Source organism: Calliphora vicina, chromosome 1 (genome assembly GCF_958450345.1).
Source record: "Calliphora vicina chromosome 1, idCalVici1.1, whole genome shotgun sequence".
NCBI lineage: Eukaryota > Metazoa > Arthropoda > Insecta > Diptera > Calliphoridae > Calliphora > Calliphora vicina.
Genome location: NC_088780.1, coordinates 41,702,720 through 41,720,870, shown reverse-complemented (window position 1 = coordinate 41,720,870; position 18,151 = coordinate 41,702,720). Strand labels below are relative to the sequence as shown.

General features: G+C 31.4%; 1 protein-coding gene across 4 annotated transcripts in view; it reads left to right on the top strand.

Moving 5' to 3' along the window:
• LOC135959028 (mucin-2) overlaps positions 1-16,930 on the top strand; it is a 75,127-nt gene extending 58,197 nt beyond the window's left edge. For all 4 annotated transcript variants that reach the window (XM_065510026.1, XM_065510043.1, XM_065510034.1 and 1 more), the window contains 5 exons: positions 4,767-4,990; positions 5,058-5,506; positions 7,783-8,425; positions 13,424-14,257; positions 15,467-16,930. In XM_065510026.1, the coding sequence (XP_065366098.1) occupies positions 4,767-4,990; positions 5,058-5,506; positions 7,783-8,425; positions 13,424-14,257; positions 15,467-16,324 (3,008 nt within the window). In that variant the 3' untranslated portion in view covers positions 16,325-16,930. The remainder of the gene's footprint in view (positions 1-4,766; positions 4,991-5,057; positions 5,507-7,782; positions 8,426-13,423; positions 14,258-15,466) is intronic.
• Positions 16,931-18,151: the final 1,221 nt, after the last annotated feature.

The window sequence follows — 18,151 nt, the reverse complement described above, 5'->3', positions numbered from 1 at the left end:
TTCAACAAGATCGGTCAAGAATTCTCTCAGTTAGAGAGGGTCAAACAGGACATTTTGGTCAGACAGGTGTTTTCGCACTTCCATGTAACTTATTACCTATTGTTCTTAGCAAAATGTGTCCCCAATAGTCTACAGGTCAAACAGCTGTTTGGCCAAAATGTAAAATTTTGACCCCCTATAACTCAGAGAGTACTTGACCGATCATGAATCTTGAATTACTATCCAATAGGACTAACATTGGATTTATCCCGATTGGAAGACATCGGTTTCAAAAGTTGGTTCACTTGGCATGAAATACCCCATATATACAAAAGTCATGTCACCAAATTTTATAACGATCGGTCCAAAATTACTCATAGCTCTTATATAAGGCCCACTTTCGAAAATCATTTCAACGAGTATAGATTTCTTAAAAATATTAGTATCCAAATAAAATTCATAAATAGTCATAGCTCTCATACTATTTTTAAAAGAAAACTGTAGGGTAGCATATGGTCGGGCTTGACCGACTATACTATCTTACTTATTTATTTACAAAGCAAATAAATAGTATTATAGTTTGCTTAATTATTTATTTCCGAGCAACAAGGATAACAACCATCATACGAAATTGGCGGATTATACATCTCGTAACCTATTTTCTAATATTTAATTTCAGATTATTAGCTGGCTTTGCTAATCTCCGTTTTCGTAATTATAAATTTCTACGACTTTATTATCCCTTTTATATCTTGAGTCAAATTTGTTCAATAGTCAAATTTTGAGAACAATTTCCCCATCGAAAATCCAAAAAAATAAATAAGTGCCTTCCTTCTATGTAATCATCTGTTCGTCCACCGATAGGTTGTAAGAAAATATTCCATTAAGTCATTATTCAAATTTATTTTTCTTGTCGATCATATTCATAGCTTCTTCATCAAAGAAACATTCTCATAAATGTAATGGTATGTTGCGAAATAAAAAGTTTTTATGGATAGCTTTGTATAAATATATTGCATATAATACCATGAAATTGTGCTACCGTTATTCCTATAATAAAATGACAAACTCTCTTGTGTCAAAGGTCCTACTTTAATATATTGGACAAATTATTATATTTAACTAGGAACTGAAAATTTTATCCTCGCATTACATTTTGTTGATTTAATTCCTTATGATGCACTTTATACTTGATTATTTTAGTAATTTTCCATATTGTTCTCTATTAATTAAATGTGTTTTGGCTGAAATACTTAGGTATAGTGAGGATGGAGAATGCGTTTATTTTAGTTTTTATTGGAAAATATTTGAAATGCGGTTTTATAGCATTAGTTTTCTACTCGTCTGATGAGAGTTATCATTGTTGCTAGGAAATAAAGAAGAAAGTTTAACATTAATACTATAGAGCAGTGGTAGGCAAAAATAGGCATTTAATTTGTGTGCTCTTTTGGGTAAAAAATAAAATATCCACAACAACATCAAGAAACTGAATGAATTCTGTGTATTTTTACGCTCTTTTGTTCACATTCGGGATGTTTGACGAAAATCATCGTAACCTGAACAATATGAACGCCTACCATGGCTATAGTATAATAATAATATCCTTTTTTTAAAAATGTCGTGTTTTGTTTATTCCGGTAAACAAATGTCAGATGCACCTTGTCTCAAAATTTCAGGAGGATATTATTGCAAATAACAGATTTATAACGATTTCAAAAAAAGCCCTAAGTCAAGTCAACGAATTTTTGAAAGGAAAAGCCCTAACTCATTTTTTTGTTTTGTTTGATTGGTTATCATTTTTTATAAGTATCAAATTTGATTCTGAATCGGATTTTTGCACCTATCAAGAAATTTAACAGCTTTATGTCACTGAGTGTGATTCATGAAAAAAATGGAAACATAAAATTTTCCTATCCATTTTTTGTGCAATTATTAAAGGGATCAAACTATTCCATATTTAAAACTAGGAAAAAATTAATTCATCAACTAAAGACGAGTGCTGCATTTTATAAAACTACATAATTTCACAATATACAATATTTTAACACACGAATTGGACAATTATGCTTGGTATGAAACAAATGGATGTCTAGGATCTTCCGTTTTTGCGAAGTGTGTTATTAAACACTTGTGGAAGATCCAAACTCTACTAAAACCGCAATTTAATATTCTCTAATGCATTGTTGGCTTTTAGTAAGGAAACTCAAATAACGATTGAACAAAATTTTTAAATAAGTGGACATACTCAACTGGAATGTGACTCAAGACATTCCCTTATAGAAAGAAAAATTAAAAATAAGCAAATAAATTTGCCATCGTTATTTGTGCAATCAACTCAGCATTTGCACAACGACTATTTTCTAAATTTTGAAAACATGCCTAAACGATACTCTTCGATTCGTCCTGGTAAAAATATTGCTTACTATAAAAGTTCATGAAATTTATGTACTCAAACCTCAATTTCAAAATTTAAGCAGATGTATTGGAGATTTTACTGTAAATATTCTACGAGCCTTGGCGTATGACTCATCAGGATCAATATATTTCAAAACAGACTTAACTGACAGTCACGAATCTCTCCCATATAGATCAAAGTCTGTGATTAAAGATATCCCCCTGATTCACTTTATATGCAAAAAAAAACAAATACAGGATTTGAAAAGTTTTCACCTGCATATTGCCATCTTTTTTGATAACTGGTTTAATAAGAAATAATTTTTCATAGTTCACTTCTGATTTAATCCTCTTAATTTCATGAATTATTTCCTTTTATTATTTAAACCTGAATTATTATAATAATATTATTTTTTAAAATTATATTTTCAACCCAAAATTTCAGTTCTAAAATTTTTTTTTTTCATAAATATCAATGAAAAAAGGGTCTATATTAGATAATTTCATTAAAATAAAAAAAATTAAATTTTAAATGAGAAATAAAATGTGTTGCCCCTTTTTTATAAAAAATTGCATTAAAACTTTTTTTGTATCTAAAATTTTATGGATTTTATTAAGTTTTTTCCTTCTCCTGTAAAGTAATAAAAAATCGAGTTACGCCTTTTTTATATTAAGCCATCGATATGTGCACATTTATTTTATTTGTTGTAAGCAAATTTGTATTGGATGTACAAATGTATTTTGAAAATAATGCGTTTGTGCACATGTTACTAACGGCCAAAAATATTGGTCTAACACCCACATAAAAGTATACCGATCGACTTAGAATCACTTTCTGAGTCGATTAAACGACATCGTGACATTCTCACTGACCACATAAACCTTACGCGAAAAGTACAGGTCGCAATTTTGAAGATATTTCTTTCAAATTTGGAAAATATAATTCTTTCGGCCCGAGGACCAAACCTATTGAAACTGGCTGACATCGGTCCATTATTTCACCTAGCTCCATAAAAATTTCCTCCCGAAATTTGATATTATCATTTCGTCCATGGGCCGATACAAAATTATATCGAAATATCTTCAATAAAACATGATGATTATCAACATTTTATTTTCCGATCCCGGTTGACTAATCGGAGGAAATGCCCATATGTATTTTAATTTAAAAATTTGTAAAAAAGCGATTTTTCGCTAGTTTTTGGGAAATGAGGGTATGTATAAGTTTGTCATTCCGTGTGTAACATTGAGAAATATTCATCTCAGACCCAAAAAGTTTATATTTTCTTGATCCTTGAAAGTCGATTGAGCCATGTCTGTCCATCTGTGTGTCTGTGTAAAACACGCTCACGTCCAAAATACGCAAACAAAATTGGTAGACTTGCAAAAAATATGTTTATTGTTGTCCTAAGCAGTTTGGTATTGGAAATCAGCAAAATCAGTTCCGTAGAACCATTTGAGACAACCTCAAAAAAATTGACAATTTTCACATATTTTTGGTTATTTGTGTAAATATATTGCAGATAATACCATAAAACTTTACGCACGTTATTTTTATAATAAAAGGACTAACTCTAGTGAAAATTATAAGAATCGGTTCATGATTTCTCCTAGCCCCCATACAAATTTCTTCCCGAAATATGGTACTATGGTCTATAAATGACAGAATTGCAGTAGCCGTACAAAATTCAGCAACAATAAGTTTCGTGCTAAAAGAAATCACAACACTAAATATTTTGTGGATCGGCCCATATTTGACCATAGCCCCCATATAAAGTTCACTTCCGAAAATCACTTAAATTATCACAAATATCTTATAAATATCGCCATTAAGTTGAAATTCGTCATAAATAATCCCCATATATGCCAAAATCGCTATACCTAATTCTATGATGATCGGCCTATAATTGGTTATAGCTCCCATATACATATATCAAGCTAAAAAATATGTATGCAGGTGGAGGGTATTTAAGATTCGGCAAAGCCGAATATACCGTTATAACTTGTTTCTTTTTAAGTTATCAAAAAATGTCTATAAAGTTATATAAATATTTTAAATAAAAACAAAGTTAAAAATTATTGATACAGAGGGGACCAGGCCATCCAATTAACGCCTATTTTGTATGTAAAATTCAACTTTAGGGCAAATTCACAAATCGCATAGTCGATATCAAAATAAGGTAACCCATTTTATATGGCCAAATATGTTCTTAATTATTTTGTAAAGGGCAGCTATAAGCCCGCTCTGGTATGGATATTATAGTCAAAAAACTAAAAAATCACATTTTTGTGATAATAGTTTGTAAGCTGTGCTTTTTTTTGGAGTTTTTTGAAAACATTTGTATTTTTAACTTTATACGAATTCACATTTCTATTTATTTTCTCTGTTTCAGGCCAGACAGACATAAAACGCTTACGTAAAGAAAATGAACAATTACGGCGAGAAATTTGGACACTACGCGACGAATGCGATCGACTTAACAAAAGAGTTAAAGCGAAATTTATAGAACATGAACATGGTGTTTATAGTGTTAGATGTAGTGGTAATAACTGTTCCTGCCAGTTTAATGAAGGTGGTGGCGGTTGTGACGGTGTACATAGTAGATGTAATAGTGAGGTAAAAACTTGTATTTAAACAAAATTTAATTATTATAAAATTATATTATTATATTCAAAAAATGTAGGATTCAGATTCCTGCGGCTCCTGCTGTTGCCACGAAGATGATGATGTGCCCTGCAATGAAGATTGCTGTAATGAGAGTAGAAAACTACCAGACATTGCTGAAGCTGATCAACAATCAACAATGCTATCTCAAAACGATAACGGTGTTGCATCAACAACAGAAGCTCCCCCCACAAGCAAATTAACTAATTTCGATCATTTATCGGTGGTATCTGAAGAAACACTTAGCAATAGTGAGGTGGCCTTAGCACTTCCAGCTGAAAATCTTTTGGGTTATACACCCGATATATGTGGGTCGCAAACAACTTTGCCTAGTTTAGTGGGTCCTTTGACACCGCTTACTCCTATAGAGTTAGTTGCAAATGAATTAAATGATTTACAGAATGTTGTACCATCATTGTCGTATTTTGAAAATGTTTTGCAGCAGCACATGCATTCAAATTATGGTAGGTGGCGTTAAATTCGTAGGTGTGTATTAGGGTGGATCTTATTTATGGTTTAAAATTGTCATCAAAAATCTACATGCTGAACATTTTAGTAAATCGGATAACGTTTAAATGTTGCAGATTTTGAGATAGTCTGGAGACCGATTTGAAATTGGCGGATTTCGAGGAAATTTAGTTTTTGGTCACAAATTTGTTAAAATTATTTTTTAAAAATGCATTTCGTAGCCTAATCTTTAATATGTAATTTCATATTGTGTCTCTGGTTACCTTATTTGCGATTTTGTAATTTTAAATTAGCAGTGTATTACCTAATCATTTTATAGGTATCTGTGGTCGAAGTTGTCCTAAACATCAAAGATAGACCACTAAACACATTGAAAATATCAAATAGATTAAATTAATTTGTTGTTTCCAATTTTAGCAAACTATTGGAATATATATTAAGAAAATCATAAACTGTTCAAAGCAGTATTGAATACATTTAAAATAGATTATAAATATGGGGGATTTCACGTCAAGTGAACCAACATTTAAAATCGATATCTTCCGATCGGGATGAAATTTGCACCAAGGTTAGATCTATTAGATAGTAATTCAGACAGAATTTTTCAACAAGATCGGTCAATAACTCTCGGGGGGGGGGGGGGGGGGGTCAAAATTTGACATTTTGGCCATACATGTGATTTTTCTCATCCATGTAACTTATTACCTATTATTCTTAGCAATGTGTCCCAAATAGTTTAGATAGATATTTCTTCATTCTTTCGAAAAAAAATTAAAAATTTTCAATATTTTTTTTCCGAAATCAAAAACTTTGTTGACTTTTTTTCAAAATGGGCCCTTTTTTCTTAAAATAAAGCTTAGATATTTTCCTTGTGGACCTATTTAGTCGCTTAGTGGGATGCGAGTTCGATATCTATCAAAAAAAATGTTTTGTAACTCAAAACATGAAATTTTTGACTTTTTTTGCAAAATCAAAAACTTTGTTGACTGTTTTTTCGAAATGGGCCCTATTTATAATTTTTTTTTGCTCAACAGAAAGCTCAGATATTTTCCTTGAAGACCTATTTAGTCGCTTAGTGGAATGTGAGTGGGATATCTATCAAAATAATTGTTTTGTAACTCAAGATATACAATTTTTGATTTTTTTTGGCAAAATCGAACTTTTTTCCAAAATAGGCCGTCATTTTAATTTTTTTTGCTCAAATGAAAGCTTACGTCCATTCCTTTAAGAGCTTTTTGGTCTCTTAGTGGGATGCGAGTTCGATATCTATCAAAATAAATATTTTGTAACTCAAGACACACAATTTTTGTGTTAAACCATTTTTAAATATTTCTTTTCGAAAGAATATCTATCTAAATTTTTGCACATTTTGCTGAGAACAATAGGTAATAAGTTACATGGATGAGAAAAATCACATGTATGGCCAAAATGTCAAATTTTGACCCCCTCTAACACCGAGAGTTATTGACCGATCTTGTTGAAAAGTTGTGTCTGAATTACTTTCCAATAGATCTAACCGATCGGAAGACATCGATTTTAAAAGTTGGTTCACTTGACGTTAAATCCCCCATATGTATAAGCTATTCGATTATAAAACACTGTCAAACAAATTGAGACTTGGATTGGAACATAATATCGACCCTATAATTCTGAAAGGGCATGTTGAGTAGATAATTTTTGTAGCATAAATTTATAGTCCAGCTGGTCAAAATTTTTTCTATAGTGGGTCAAAGTTTTAATTTTTTTGTCGAAGGGATGAAAAAATGTTGTAAGTTAATGTCTGAGAGAATTCTTATTGTCAGACTTATATTGTGGAATTTTATGGGGATCATTTTTGTGGAAGATCTTAACACTCTAATTCCTCCCTTTAGGGGTCAATTTTTTTGAGAAAAATCAAAAAAAGTCCTTTCAAAAGGGACATTGGAGGATTAAAATATTCAACTAAAATTTTTGCCTGAAAATTTCATTGGGGTCACCAAAAATACCAAAGTTGTAAATAAAGGATCTCACATTTTTGAAAAATTTAAAAATCGTAAATTGGCAATGTAAGGCAAAATATTAGAAAATATACTACAAAATGTATTTTTAAGAAATACTTTTAACAAATATGTGACCAAAAACTAAATTTCACCGAAATTTGCTAAATAGTTACTGGATGCAAAAGAACAACTTTAGACCTTTGATGCATAAAAAATCGCAAAAGTGCATATTAAGAGCCACCCTAGTGTATGTATAAAATATTTTTGTACAAATATCTTTAATATATTTACAGGTAGCACTCCTGAAAGCTCGTCTACTACGAATTCGGGCAAAACTATTGTTAAGCATACTAATGGTTGGGACTACAATCTGGAATCACCCTTTGCTCAAAGACGATATCAAGCCAATTCTATATCGCCCGTTATGACAAAACGTTCACCAGCACAAATTTTAACTACATTTGTACCTACTACCACAGTGACACCACCTCCTCCTACGGACATTGCGGCCTCGAATGGAAAACCAACATTGCCGAAAAAACCTACCGATCTTAGTGTAACTAGTCAACAACATCCCCTTATAGAAACCGTAACCATAACAACATTGCCACCCAATGGCTGTGGGTCCCAGAATGCAACAACAATATATAATGGTGACAGTAATGGCAATACAACACCTAAGCACTTTTTTGCACCCATGAAACCGAAATTGAAACTAAATACAGCTTTAGCAAATCAAAAACGTTTACCTCCACCCCCACCTCCAACGACCGAAACAGTATCTCAAACAGAATCATTGGTGCCACAACACAAATGTGAACCGCCAGACATCTATGTGACCAATGCCTTAGCAACACCTTACCGGCCACCCAATAAGCCGACCATGCAACCACCACCAATACCACAACGCATTACCAGTACATCAACAATGCAAGCACAAGTAAGTTCTACTCAACATCAAAGAAATAGACAACAACAACCACATCATCGTAGACAGCATCAAATGCGTTGTTATCAGCATCAGCAACATAACAATGTTGCTGTAACTAATAATGATGTTTGCATAATGCCGACAATATATGCCACTATCACCTCTACTACTGCTATTGCTAGGACTACTAAAACAATAACAACAGCGGCAGCATTAAACTGTACTAACACTTTATGCACCAGCATGAAATCTAATTTAACAACTTTTTGTCCTCTACTAACAGAAATGACAACAACAACTGTTTTAACTTCTAATACTTTATGTAATTCTTTAAATCCATTACTAACAACACCAACGCCAATAACAATGTCATCATCATCATTAGCAGCAGCAACAACAACATTGAGCATGTTATACCTAACAGCAACAACAACAACATGTCCACCAGCTTGTTTTAAATTTATAAATTCCAATATTAACTTTCGTAAACCTAATGATCCTGTTTATGCAATCGCACAAAATGTTTGCCATAATTTAATCACAGCTTCTGCTGTTACACAACCCTTGATGTCATCGATTGTTAAGTGTTGTATAGCGAAACAACAACAGTTGCAGTCGCAACAATATCAACATATACCAGCTGCATCATCACCACCAACAACACAAAGTTTTCGTACGACAACAGCTGCTATTGCTGATGGTGGTGGTGGTGGTGGCTGTGAAGGTTGTATTGATATTATGCCATCACTACCACCAGCACAAACAACAGCGTCACCATCGTCAACATCATCATCATCATCACCGTCATCATCGATGACAAAATTATCAAGTGTTTCATGTAATTTAACCATAAACTCTTCTTTAAAAAAACCAATAACAACATCAACCACACCAACAAACTGTATTGTTGTCGATTCCATGTGTCAGGTGAGATTTGGTTTTATCAGTTGGGGGAAAATTGATTTCGAGCATTTTATTTATTGATTTTTGAGTTTACCAAAAGTGGGGGTTGACACGAAAATTTAATAGAGATTTTTTTTTAACAGAAACTTTGTTTTTTTCTGTTACCATAACTAGAAATGCTCTCACAGCCCAATATAAATAAATGGTAGCTAAAATGGGAAATATGTGTTGAGCCAAATATGGATAATTGATTTATTCAATTTCTTCACATCATAACTCTTGTCTTGTTAATGAATTTTAAAGAAAAATATGTGATAATTCTCTAGAATCATACACAAATATGTATATTAGAGTTAATTTCAAAAAATTTATTTGCGGGTATCATAATTTTTCTGAAGGCTTTTGCGTAAATATAAATAATGGAGAGATAGTAAGGAAATATTGGTGCCATTTTGCTAAGCTTAAAATGTTTTTACACCGTGCATGTTTAAAAAAACTAAAATTCCTTTATTTATTTCTTATGAGATTTGTGCCCCCTGTTGTAAGTTTTTGGAACTATTTTTAAGGATTCAAAAAACATAAATTGTCTCAATTTTTGATGCAGAATCTACTGGAGAAATCATATTTGCAATATATTTAACCGTTTTTGCTCCACAGAAAAATGTGATCAAAATGCGCATCTTTAGGTGCGTCGATAGTGTGCTGGAGTATTAATCTGAGGTTTTCGGGTTCGATTCCCGTCACAGACTCTGGGTGTATCTGCAGAAAAGCAAAACGATTCGCATTTTGTGTTTGTTTTTTTTTTTTAAAAAATTCTGCTACAACATAATTAATAAAGGAAAGAGGTATTTTTGGTTTTCCTAGAGTGGGGCTCTGGAAAATCAATTCTTCACCTTTTTTTGTAATCAAAACTCAATTTAAATCCTCTTCAAACGAAACTGATTTTATCTCAGATGAGGAGCTCGAACAAAATGAAAATATTTCGATTGCTCAAAGGCTAAAAGATATTATTAATAAATGTAAAAAACCCAAATAACAATAACGAAACCAACCCAGTATGCAAAATGATTCGAAGTTATGTCGAAAATGAATCATTTTTTCGTAAAATTTTATCGATATCGACTTCGATATAATGTCGAGAATGTGCGTGTTTTCCTAAGTAGAGTGCAGAGCGATAAAGAGTCGAAAATTATTTATTATTCTGACTCTAATTTTTATCGATATACTATACCTTTTTCGGTATTAAAAATGTTCTAAATTGATTCGATTTCGATTAAATATATGAACAATTTCGTATATTTTATACCATCGAGCAATTTCTTCTTGAAATAATGCATATTCAATACCTTTATTATTATCCAATAATGTTGCGTTAGATGTGTTTTCATTTTCAAATGCAATAAACTCTGCTCATATTTCTGATGTTTGCTGATTATGAGATTCGAATTGTCAAAAACAACATCAATAATTGGCTGCGCTTTTCTTTTAAGACGTCTTTGATCCATTTTTCGTGTTAAACTATATTTTTATGAATATGTTATTGATAGGATACGAAATAAAATTTTATTTTCTCACAAATTGACAAAAGAATAATATGTATGTATATATGAATTTGTCAATTTGTGCAAAAATAAAATTTGACATTAAAAAAAAACTCGAACATTATTCGCCATTTCTATAAAATATTAAAATACGATATTCTAAAAAATGTAGATTAGATAGAGCATCATAATAAATTCATATTTTCGATTTTAATTCGAAATAATTTCGTAAAAAGAACTGACTCGAAATGTTGCATACTGGGAAGTTATAATGTAGATTTGCAACTTGCAAAAGAAATATATTACTTTATTTCTGAAGGAACAAGAGGAAAATACTTGCAGATTTTTTTATAAGTATTTGTAAACGGTTTTGCCAATGTGAAAGATTCAATGCGAAAGATGTATTTCGGCAACAGCATATGTCGGAAACAAAATTCGTTCCAGAATGGCAGACGAAACCATAGATGCAATAGTATGCTTTTTATAATAATTTATATATAATTTTCGGGATTTTAGATTTCCCGAAAATCCTGTAACCCCGGGTCGGGATTTCGGGATTCTTTACCAAATCCCGATCCCCGGGATTTTCAAAAATCAGTCCCGATTAGCATCTCTAGTTACGAACACAGTGAGGCAGAATCAAAACTTTTTGCAAATAAATATGGCATTTCTAAACGGTTGGCCCGATCGGGATAAAACAAGGAGCATTCTAGTCTAAACTATTAAAACGGACTCTACAACTACCCCAGGGGCACCAGCTATGGGGGCTCAAAGTAGTATACCTTCGAAAAGTAACATTTCTAAAAGCGTATCATTTCAAAATTGAAATTTTAAAATACTGCAATACCACTTTTTTAATAATATAGGTGTTTAAAAATTTTACATGTCAGGTACCTACTTTGAGTACCTGGAGCATTTTTCTGGTATATTCTAATAACTTAAACTAGAATACTCCTTGTCTATGTCCAAGTCAAATTTTACCCGATCAGACCAGATTTATTCCAAACAAAATTAGATTCTGCCCCACTGTAAGATACTTTGTAACAATATTTTGTTGTCGTACACAAATACTTGTCATTTTATATTACTTTCATAAATATTTTTGTTATTGTAAACATTTTTGTGATTATCGCATTTATAAGTTTGAGTATGGTTCACCGAAACATGATTATTTTTCAAACTTAATAGAATGATAAGTAGCAAATATATTACATCTTTAATAATATTTATTTTGTTATCTTCATTTGTAGAATGCGTTTGCATTAGCGTTTATTATTGGCATTCGCCTAAGCATTAACTTTTAAAAAGTAAAGTTTGCGTGTCTGTTATTCCAATTTGCTCTATAGTTTTGTTTTAATAATAACTTTAGATTTCCTAATGCTAACATTAGTAAGTAAATTTATCAATAATATTTAAATTGGGAATTTAGATCACAAAAACTTATTACAATTAAATTTTGTATACTCAAAAATATCTTTTAATTATAATATGTTTACTTTTGATCATAATACGATTTAACTAGATTATAATATGACTATTTCAGAACTTATTATGATCGTGCATGAAAATGCTATTACGACTATATTTGATCAGGCTATGACATTTTATGATATCACTTATTCTGGATAATTTTTCATTTAAATAAGGAAGTCCATTTCTATTACGATAGATCGCTTTTAAAACAATGTGAATAAAGCATAAGTTGATATAAAAAGGCGAAAGAAATGCTTCACATTCTTCTGGACAGGAGCAGCAGATCTACTCTCCTGTCTTTACTATCCTTTAACATAAAAAACTACATAAATTAGTAAAACTAACTGCAATTCAAATTGTAGAGCAAGAGCTTTTAATTTATTGACAAATTCAAATAAAAATATAAGTCACTTAAATGTAGCCTAAATTTACTTCTTCACAATCAGAAGTATCTTCGTCATGGATCTTCAAAATCAAACGATGCACAGTGGTATAGAAAAAATGGGAAATAAATCTGTAACTTATAAGCCCGTAGTCCGATATAAACTAAATTTGACATGTGCAAAGAAAAAGTATTTTTGAGTTTAAGTTTGGTATTTGGACCCTCCAGGGGTGGGGCCAGGGGTCCCAGGTATGTTCAATATTTAAAACGATTCTATTTATTCGTTTGTGTTTCGATTTCAAAAAAAATTACATATATTAAATCTCTTCGTTAAGCACTACAAAAAACCATAGATATCAATTATCTCTTATAACTTTGGAGATAATCGTATTTGAAAATTAAATTTTCAACATTTTTATCCACGCTACTCCAATTTTTTTGTTGAATCAGATTTTATTGTACGTTTCCCTTTTCTTACATAATTGAGTATTTTATTGATTTTTCTAACTAATAACTAACTAACTAACTAACTAACTAACTAACTAACTAACTAACTAACTAACTAACTAACTAACTAACTAACTAACTAACTAACTAACTAACTAATTAACTAACTAACTAACTAACTGCAAATAAGTGTCTGATATTTATTTAATTTTAACATGCATAAACCATAAATTTAACACAATATTTTTCCTGTACTTTTAGACTGACTCGGCCAACTTAGAATCAATTCTGAACGACATTGAGGCCATATCGGAAGATATATTAGCGATACAACTAGTAAAGAACAAATCACGTGATAATCTCAACAATAAATCTACAGATTCAATTAACACAACTGAACAGCAGCCATTGCAGCAGAACAATAAAAACACTAAACCCTACAGATCAGAAATGAATTTGCTACTAACATATGATGGTGAAAATGCGACAATAAGTCCTGCCGAAACTATAGCAAATAACGAAATTATCTCAGAATCTAATACCAGTACAGCTCGGAGAACAAGATCTTTGGAAAGAGATCACACAGACAGCCCCTCACCACATATACCAGATCCTATGCAACCATTTCCCGAAAATCGTAAATATATAGGATTTGATCGTATAAATAAGGCTGCTATTATAGCGACTACCACTGCTCCCATGGTAGCAGCTACAGCAACACAAACATCGCCTATACTGAATTCACCATTAAGCCAGAGAGTTCAGCTGCCTTTGTCACCGCTTGTTACCAATGTAAATACGCCGAAAACAACAAATGGCAAACAGTTGCCACCCACACCACCAACCCGATCATATCCAACACCTTTAAATATCAAATGTGCTGGTATAGCCAGAAGTAGCTCTGTAACGGGTTGTCTGCCAACAACTGATTCTAGTACAAATTCTCCAGTACTGGCTGGTGTATCGCCTAACAAAAGTCAATTATATGCTGCTTTGGCCAATGCTGCTGCCAAAAGAGCTCAATTTCGATCTCAACCAACACAAATGACTCGATCATTGGATGTGCCAGACAATATGAATGAGGATGAAACTGAGGTGGTTATTTATAAGTACTAAGTGGAAGAAAATATAAAAACAAGTTATTTTGCTACATTCGGCTGTGCCGAATCTTAAATATCCTCTACATAAATATACCGATATTCACAAAATCCGGTAGTTTATTTCCGAATACATGAAATTTAAGTGAATTAATCGACTCAGAATTACTTTCGGAATCGAATATACGATGTTTGTCCGTCTAACTGGCTGCCCATGCCATAGCTCCCATATATGCCCAGTTTCCAAAAATCACTTTAACATCTTAATGTGTTTTGTTATTGTAATGAAAATTGCAACAACAACAAAACACATGTCAAATTTACCAATAAATTCGAAAATAATCCATCAGTTATTATGATCAATGTCTCATTGTGTTTCTATTACATGTGGCTTTGATATAAAATAATAAATCTGAACAATTTCTGCCGTTTTCGATTTTTCATGATTTTTTTAAAACAAAAAAATTGTATTTTCATGTAAAAAATATACTTTTTGCTTCAATTTCTTATTATAACTCTGAAACTACTGAAAAAATGCTTTCAAAATTCAATCAATCGAAAGAGAACATTATCTACTGAATTTTATGTATACAAACAAAAAAGTAAAATTTTGTGAAAATGAGCGAATTCACTTAATTGTGAATAAATTCGAAAATAATCAATTGATTTTTATGTTCGATATCTCATTTTGTTGCTATTATATTAGTCTTTTCGGAAAAGTAATAAACCTGAACAATTTCTGCCGTTTTAGATTTTTCATGAGTTTTTTAAAATACCAAAAATTTGCTATTTTCACGTAAAAAATATATTTTTGCTTCAATTTGTTATTATAACTTAGCCGATTAAAATGCAATATATAAACAGATTAAAGGTTACGTAAATTTAATTTTTTTTCCAAGTTTACTTCAATAATATCGGACTAACCCTTTTTGAGTAAATTAAATGGAGAAACATCTAAAAAAAATTTATATTTTTAGAAAAAAAATTAAAAAAAAAACAATCCATAGAATTGAAAAATTTTACCATTTTTGTACTTAGGTAACCATGATGCCTTTTTTTGCTGTTGACCTGTGTTATCATAGTTCAGTGAAGGGTATAAGCATAACATTAGGGAGACTTTTTTGTTAAACATATTTACTTTGATGATATTTTCTTAATTTTTCGCGTCCTTTATACATATCTAATTCATTTATTTTTTTACTTTTAGGCAATAGAAAATGCCAAGAGAAAAGCCAGAAGAGTATCTATCGTTTGTGCTGATACTGATAGTCCAGGAACACCCGAAAAACCATCGCCCTCTTTGCGGACCCAAATCGGTGGTTTTCAACTTCAACCCACTACCAGTGGTAGCTGTATGGACTTGCATGCGGTGATGCCAAATCCGGCATTACGTAACATCAAACAGACTAGCCAGAGCACACCGAACTCTCCACATTCCTCCCGTAAACATGAAGGCTCACCACTTGCCACATCACAAGCACCACCCATCATCGCAATTACACCCAACTCAACGCCTGAACATCACCGCACCAGCTCAAATGCGAGTGGTTTGTCCCAGCTACTTGCTCACAATCACGGCCATAGTAATAGCTATCCAAACGTTATATCACCATTGACACAACAACATCAACCTCCTCGTAAAAATAGTCAAGACACAATAAAAGCCAGTGCGGCGGAAATAGCGTGTGCCGCTGCCAATGCCATGCGTTCAAAATGTTCGCGTCGCCACTCCGACGGCACTGTGTCACATGCAAATCAACGTATTAGTGGTGCAAGCGGTGGCACCAATGGGACTCATCATCACCATCCGCACAATCATCATCATCATCAACACAGCTCGTCTCTGGTAAGCAACACAAATCCTCATCATAGTCATCATTCCCGTCGGGACAGCAATCACGAGACTGTGGCATCATTTTCGGATCGTAACTCGAATAGTTTAGGGTCATCACGGGAGTCATCGGCCAGTTTTAGTATGCGCTCGCAAAGGCGTAAATTATCTGTAAGTTCTCACACTGGTGGCAAGATACCTTGGTGTGGCTGTTGGGGCAATGGTTGTTTGTGAATATTTCCAATTAGTTTTTTTGTTTTTGTCATTATTGGTTGTTTTTTTTTTTTTTTTATTTATTTAAGCATTTGCTTGTTAGTAACATGCATTCAATAAAATTTAAGAGTCAATTTTTATTTCACTACACATATGAACATGTATAACCAAATAATAAAAAAAAACTATATTGTAAATGTAAATAAATTGATAAGATTTTTGAAATAGATAGTAAATATTTATTTTTATTTAGGTTAACATATTGAATAAATTTAAATAATTGGTTTAATTTAAATAACAAAATTGCAAAGTATACGAGTTTATTAGAAAAATGAAATTATTTAAGTTTAAACCTGAATTAAAAAAAATTGTTACAAATAACAAACAAATTAAAATTATATACTATACTATAGAATAAATAACACAGATTCCATTTTTTATGATTTTTATGTTATTCGAATATTTATATTGTACTATGCATATTTGTTTATCAGATTATTTATTTCAATTAACTACAGTTTAAATTGTTTTATTAATGTACGCATAATATATGTATAAATATATAAATTGCAAACTTTTGTTGAACAAATTACATAAAATAAAACTAATCAAATTTCTCTTTATAAACGATTTGTTGTTTTAGATAAATTTTAGTGGATTTCATGCTGCAAAACTTTTTTGCTAAGATACTTTTTTTCACCAAAAATATTTTTTGCCTCAATAAATTTGAATTATAATAAAGAAAAGGTATATAAGATTTGGTACATGCCGAATACAACACTTATTTGCATTCCCTTCGTCATGATTGTTATCCAGTCCATAAGCAAACAATCTGCGAAAATAATTTGATACAAACAACAGCACGTCTGAAATTCATATTCCTTCTTATATTAAAATAATCAAATATATTTCCCCTAAAGACCTTACGAATGTATGAATGAATATGTCCAATAATGAATTCTTTCCATCTATAAATCTCTCTTAATTCTCTTATATTAGTTGAAAAAATCGTCATGATTCAATTATTTTGTCAATAATAATTAACATATATCAGGCTCGGATATTAAGGATGAAAACAGGAAATTCCGAAAACCGAAAGGTTTTAATTAAAAAAGAAAAAAAAATTTAAATATATTTTAATTTACTTTCCCCTCTAGATAGTTGACCTCGATCCGTGCCTGACAAAGGTCACGATAATAATAAAACTTGAATGCTATAGAAATTATTTGAATCTGGAGAAGCAAAAAAAGCCAAATTTGAAGTCAAAACAAGTAAGAGAGCTATATTCGGATCTTACATACCCTTCACTAAATTATACTTCAAAATAAAAATTTTAAAGATTTTTAGGTAAACAAAATTTTTTTCCAAAATTGTTTTTTTTTATTTTTTGGAAAAAAAATTTTCGAATTGTTTTTTTTTTAAATTTTAAATATTTTTTTTGTTTTTTAAATTTTTTTTTTGGTAAAAAAAATTCGGTCTAAAATTTTGACCCATTGTTGGTCCAACTTACTATGGTCTTATATAAGTCGTTGCAAAGGCCTTTGAAATATCTATCATTAGATATCCATATTGTCTATATTAATGACTTAGTAATCCAGATATATGTCAAAAATCGAGGTTGTCTTGTTTTTTTCCTTATATCTCAGCTATTTGTGGACCGATTTTCTCGATTTTAAATAGAAACCGAGCCGGAAGAATTCCGGAGATATTGATGTATGAATCGTGTATGTAGGTTATTTGGTGGCTTCGGAAATTTCAACAGACAGACCGACAGACGTGGTTTAATCGACTCCGCTATCTATAAGGATCCAGAATATATATACTTTATAGGGTCGGAAAATTATATTG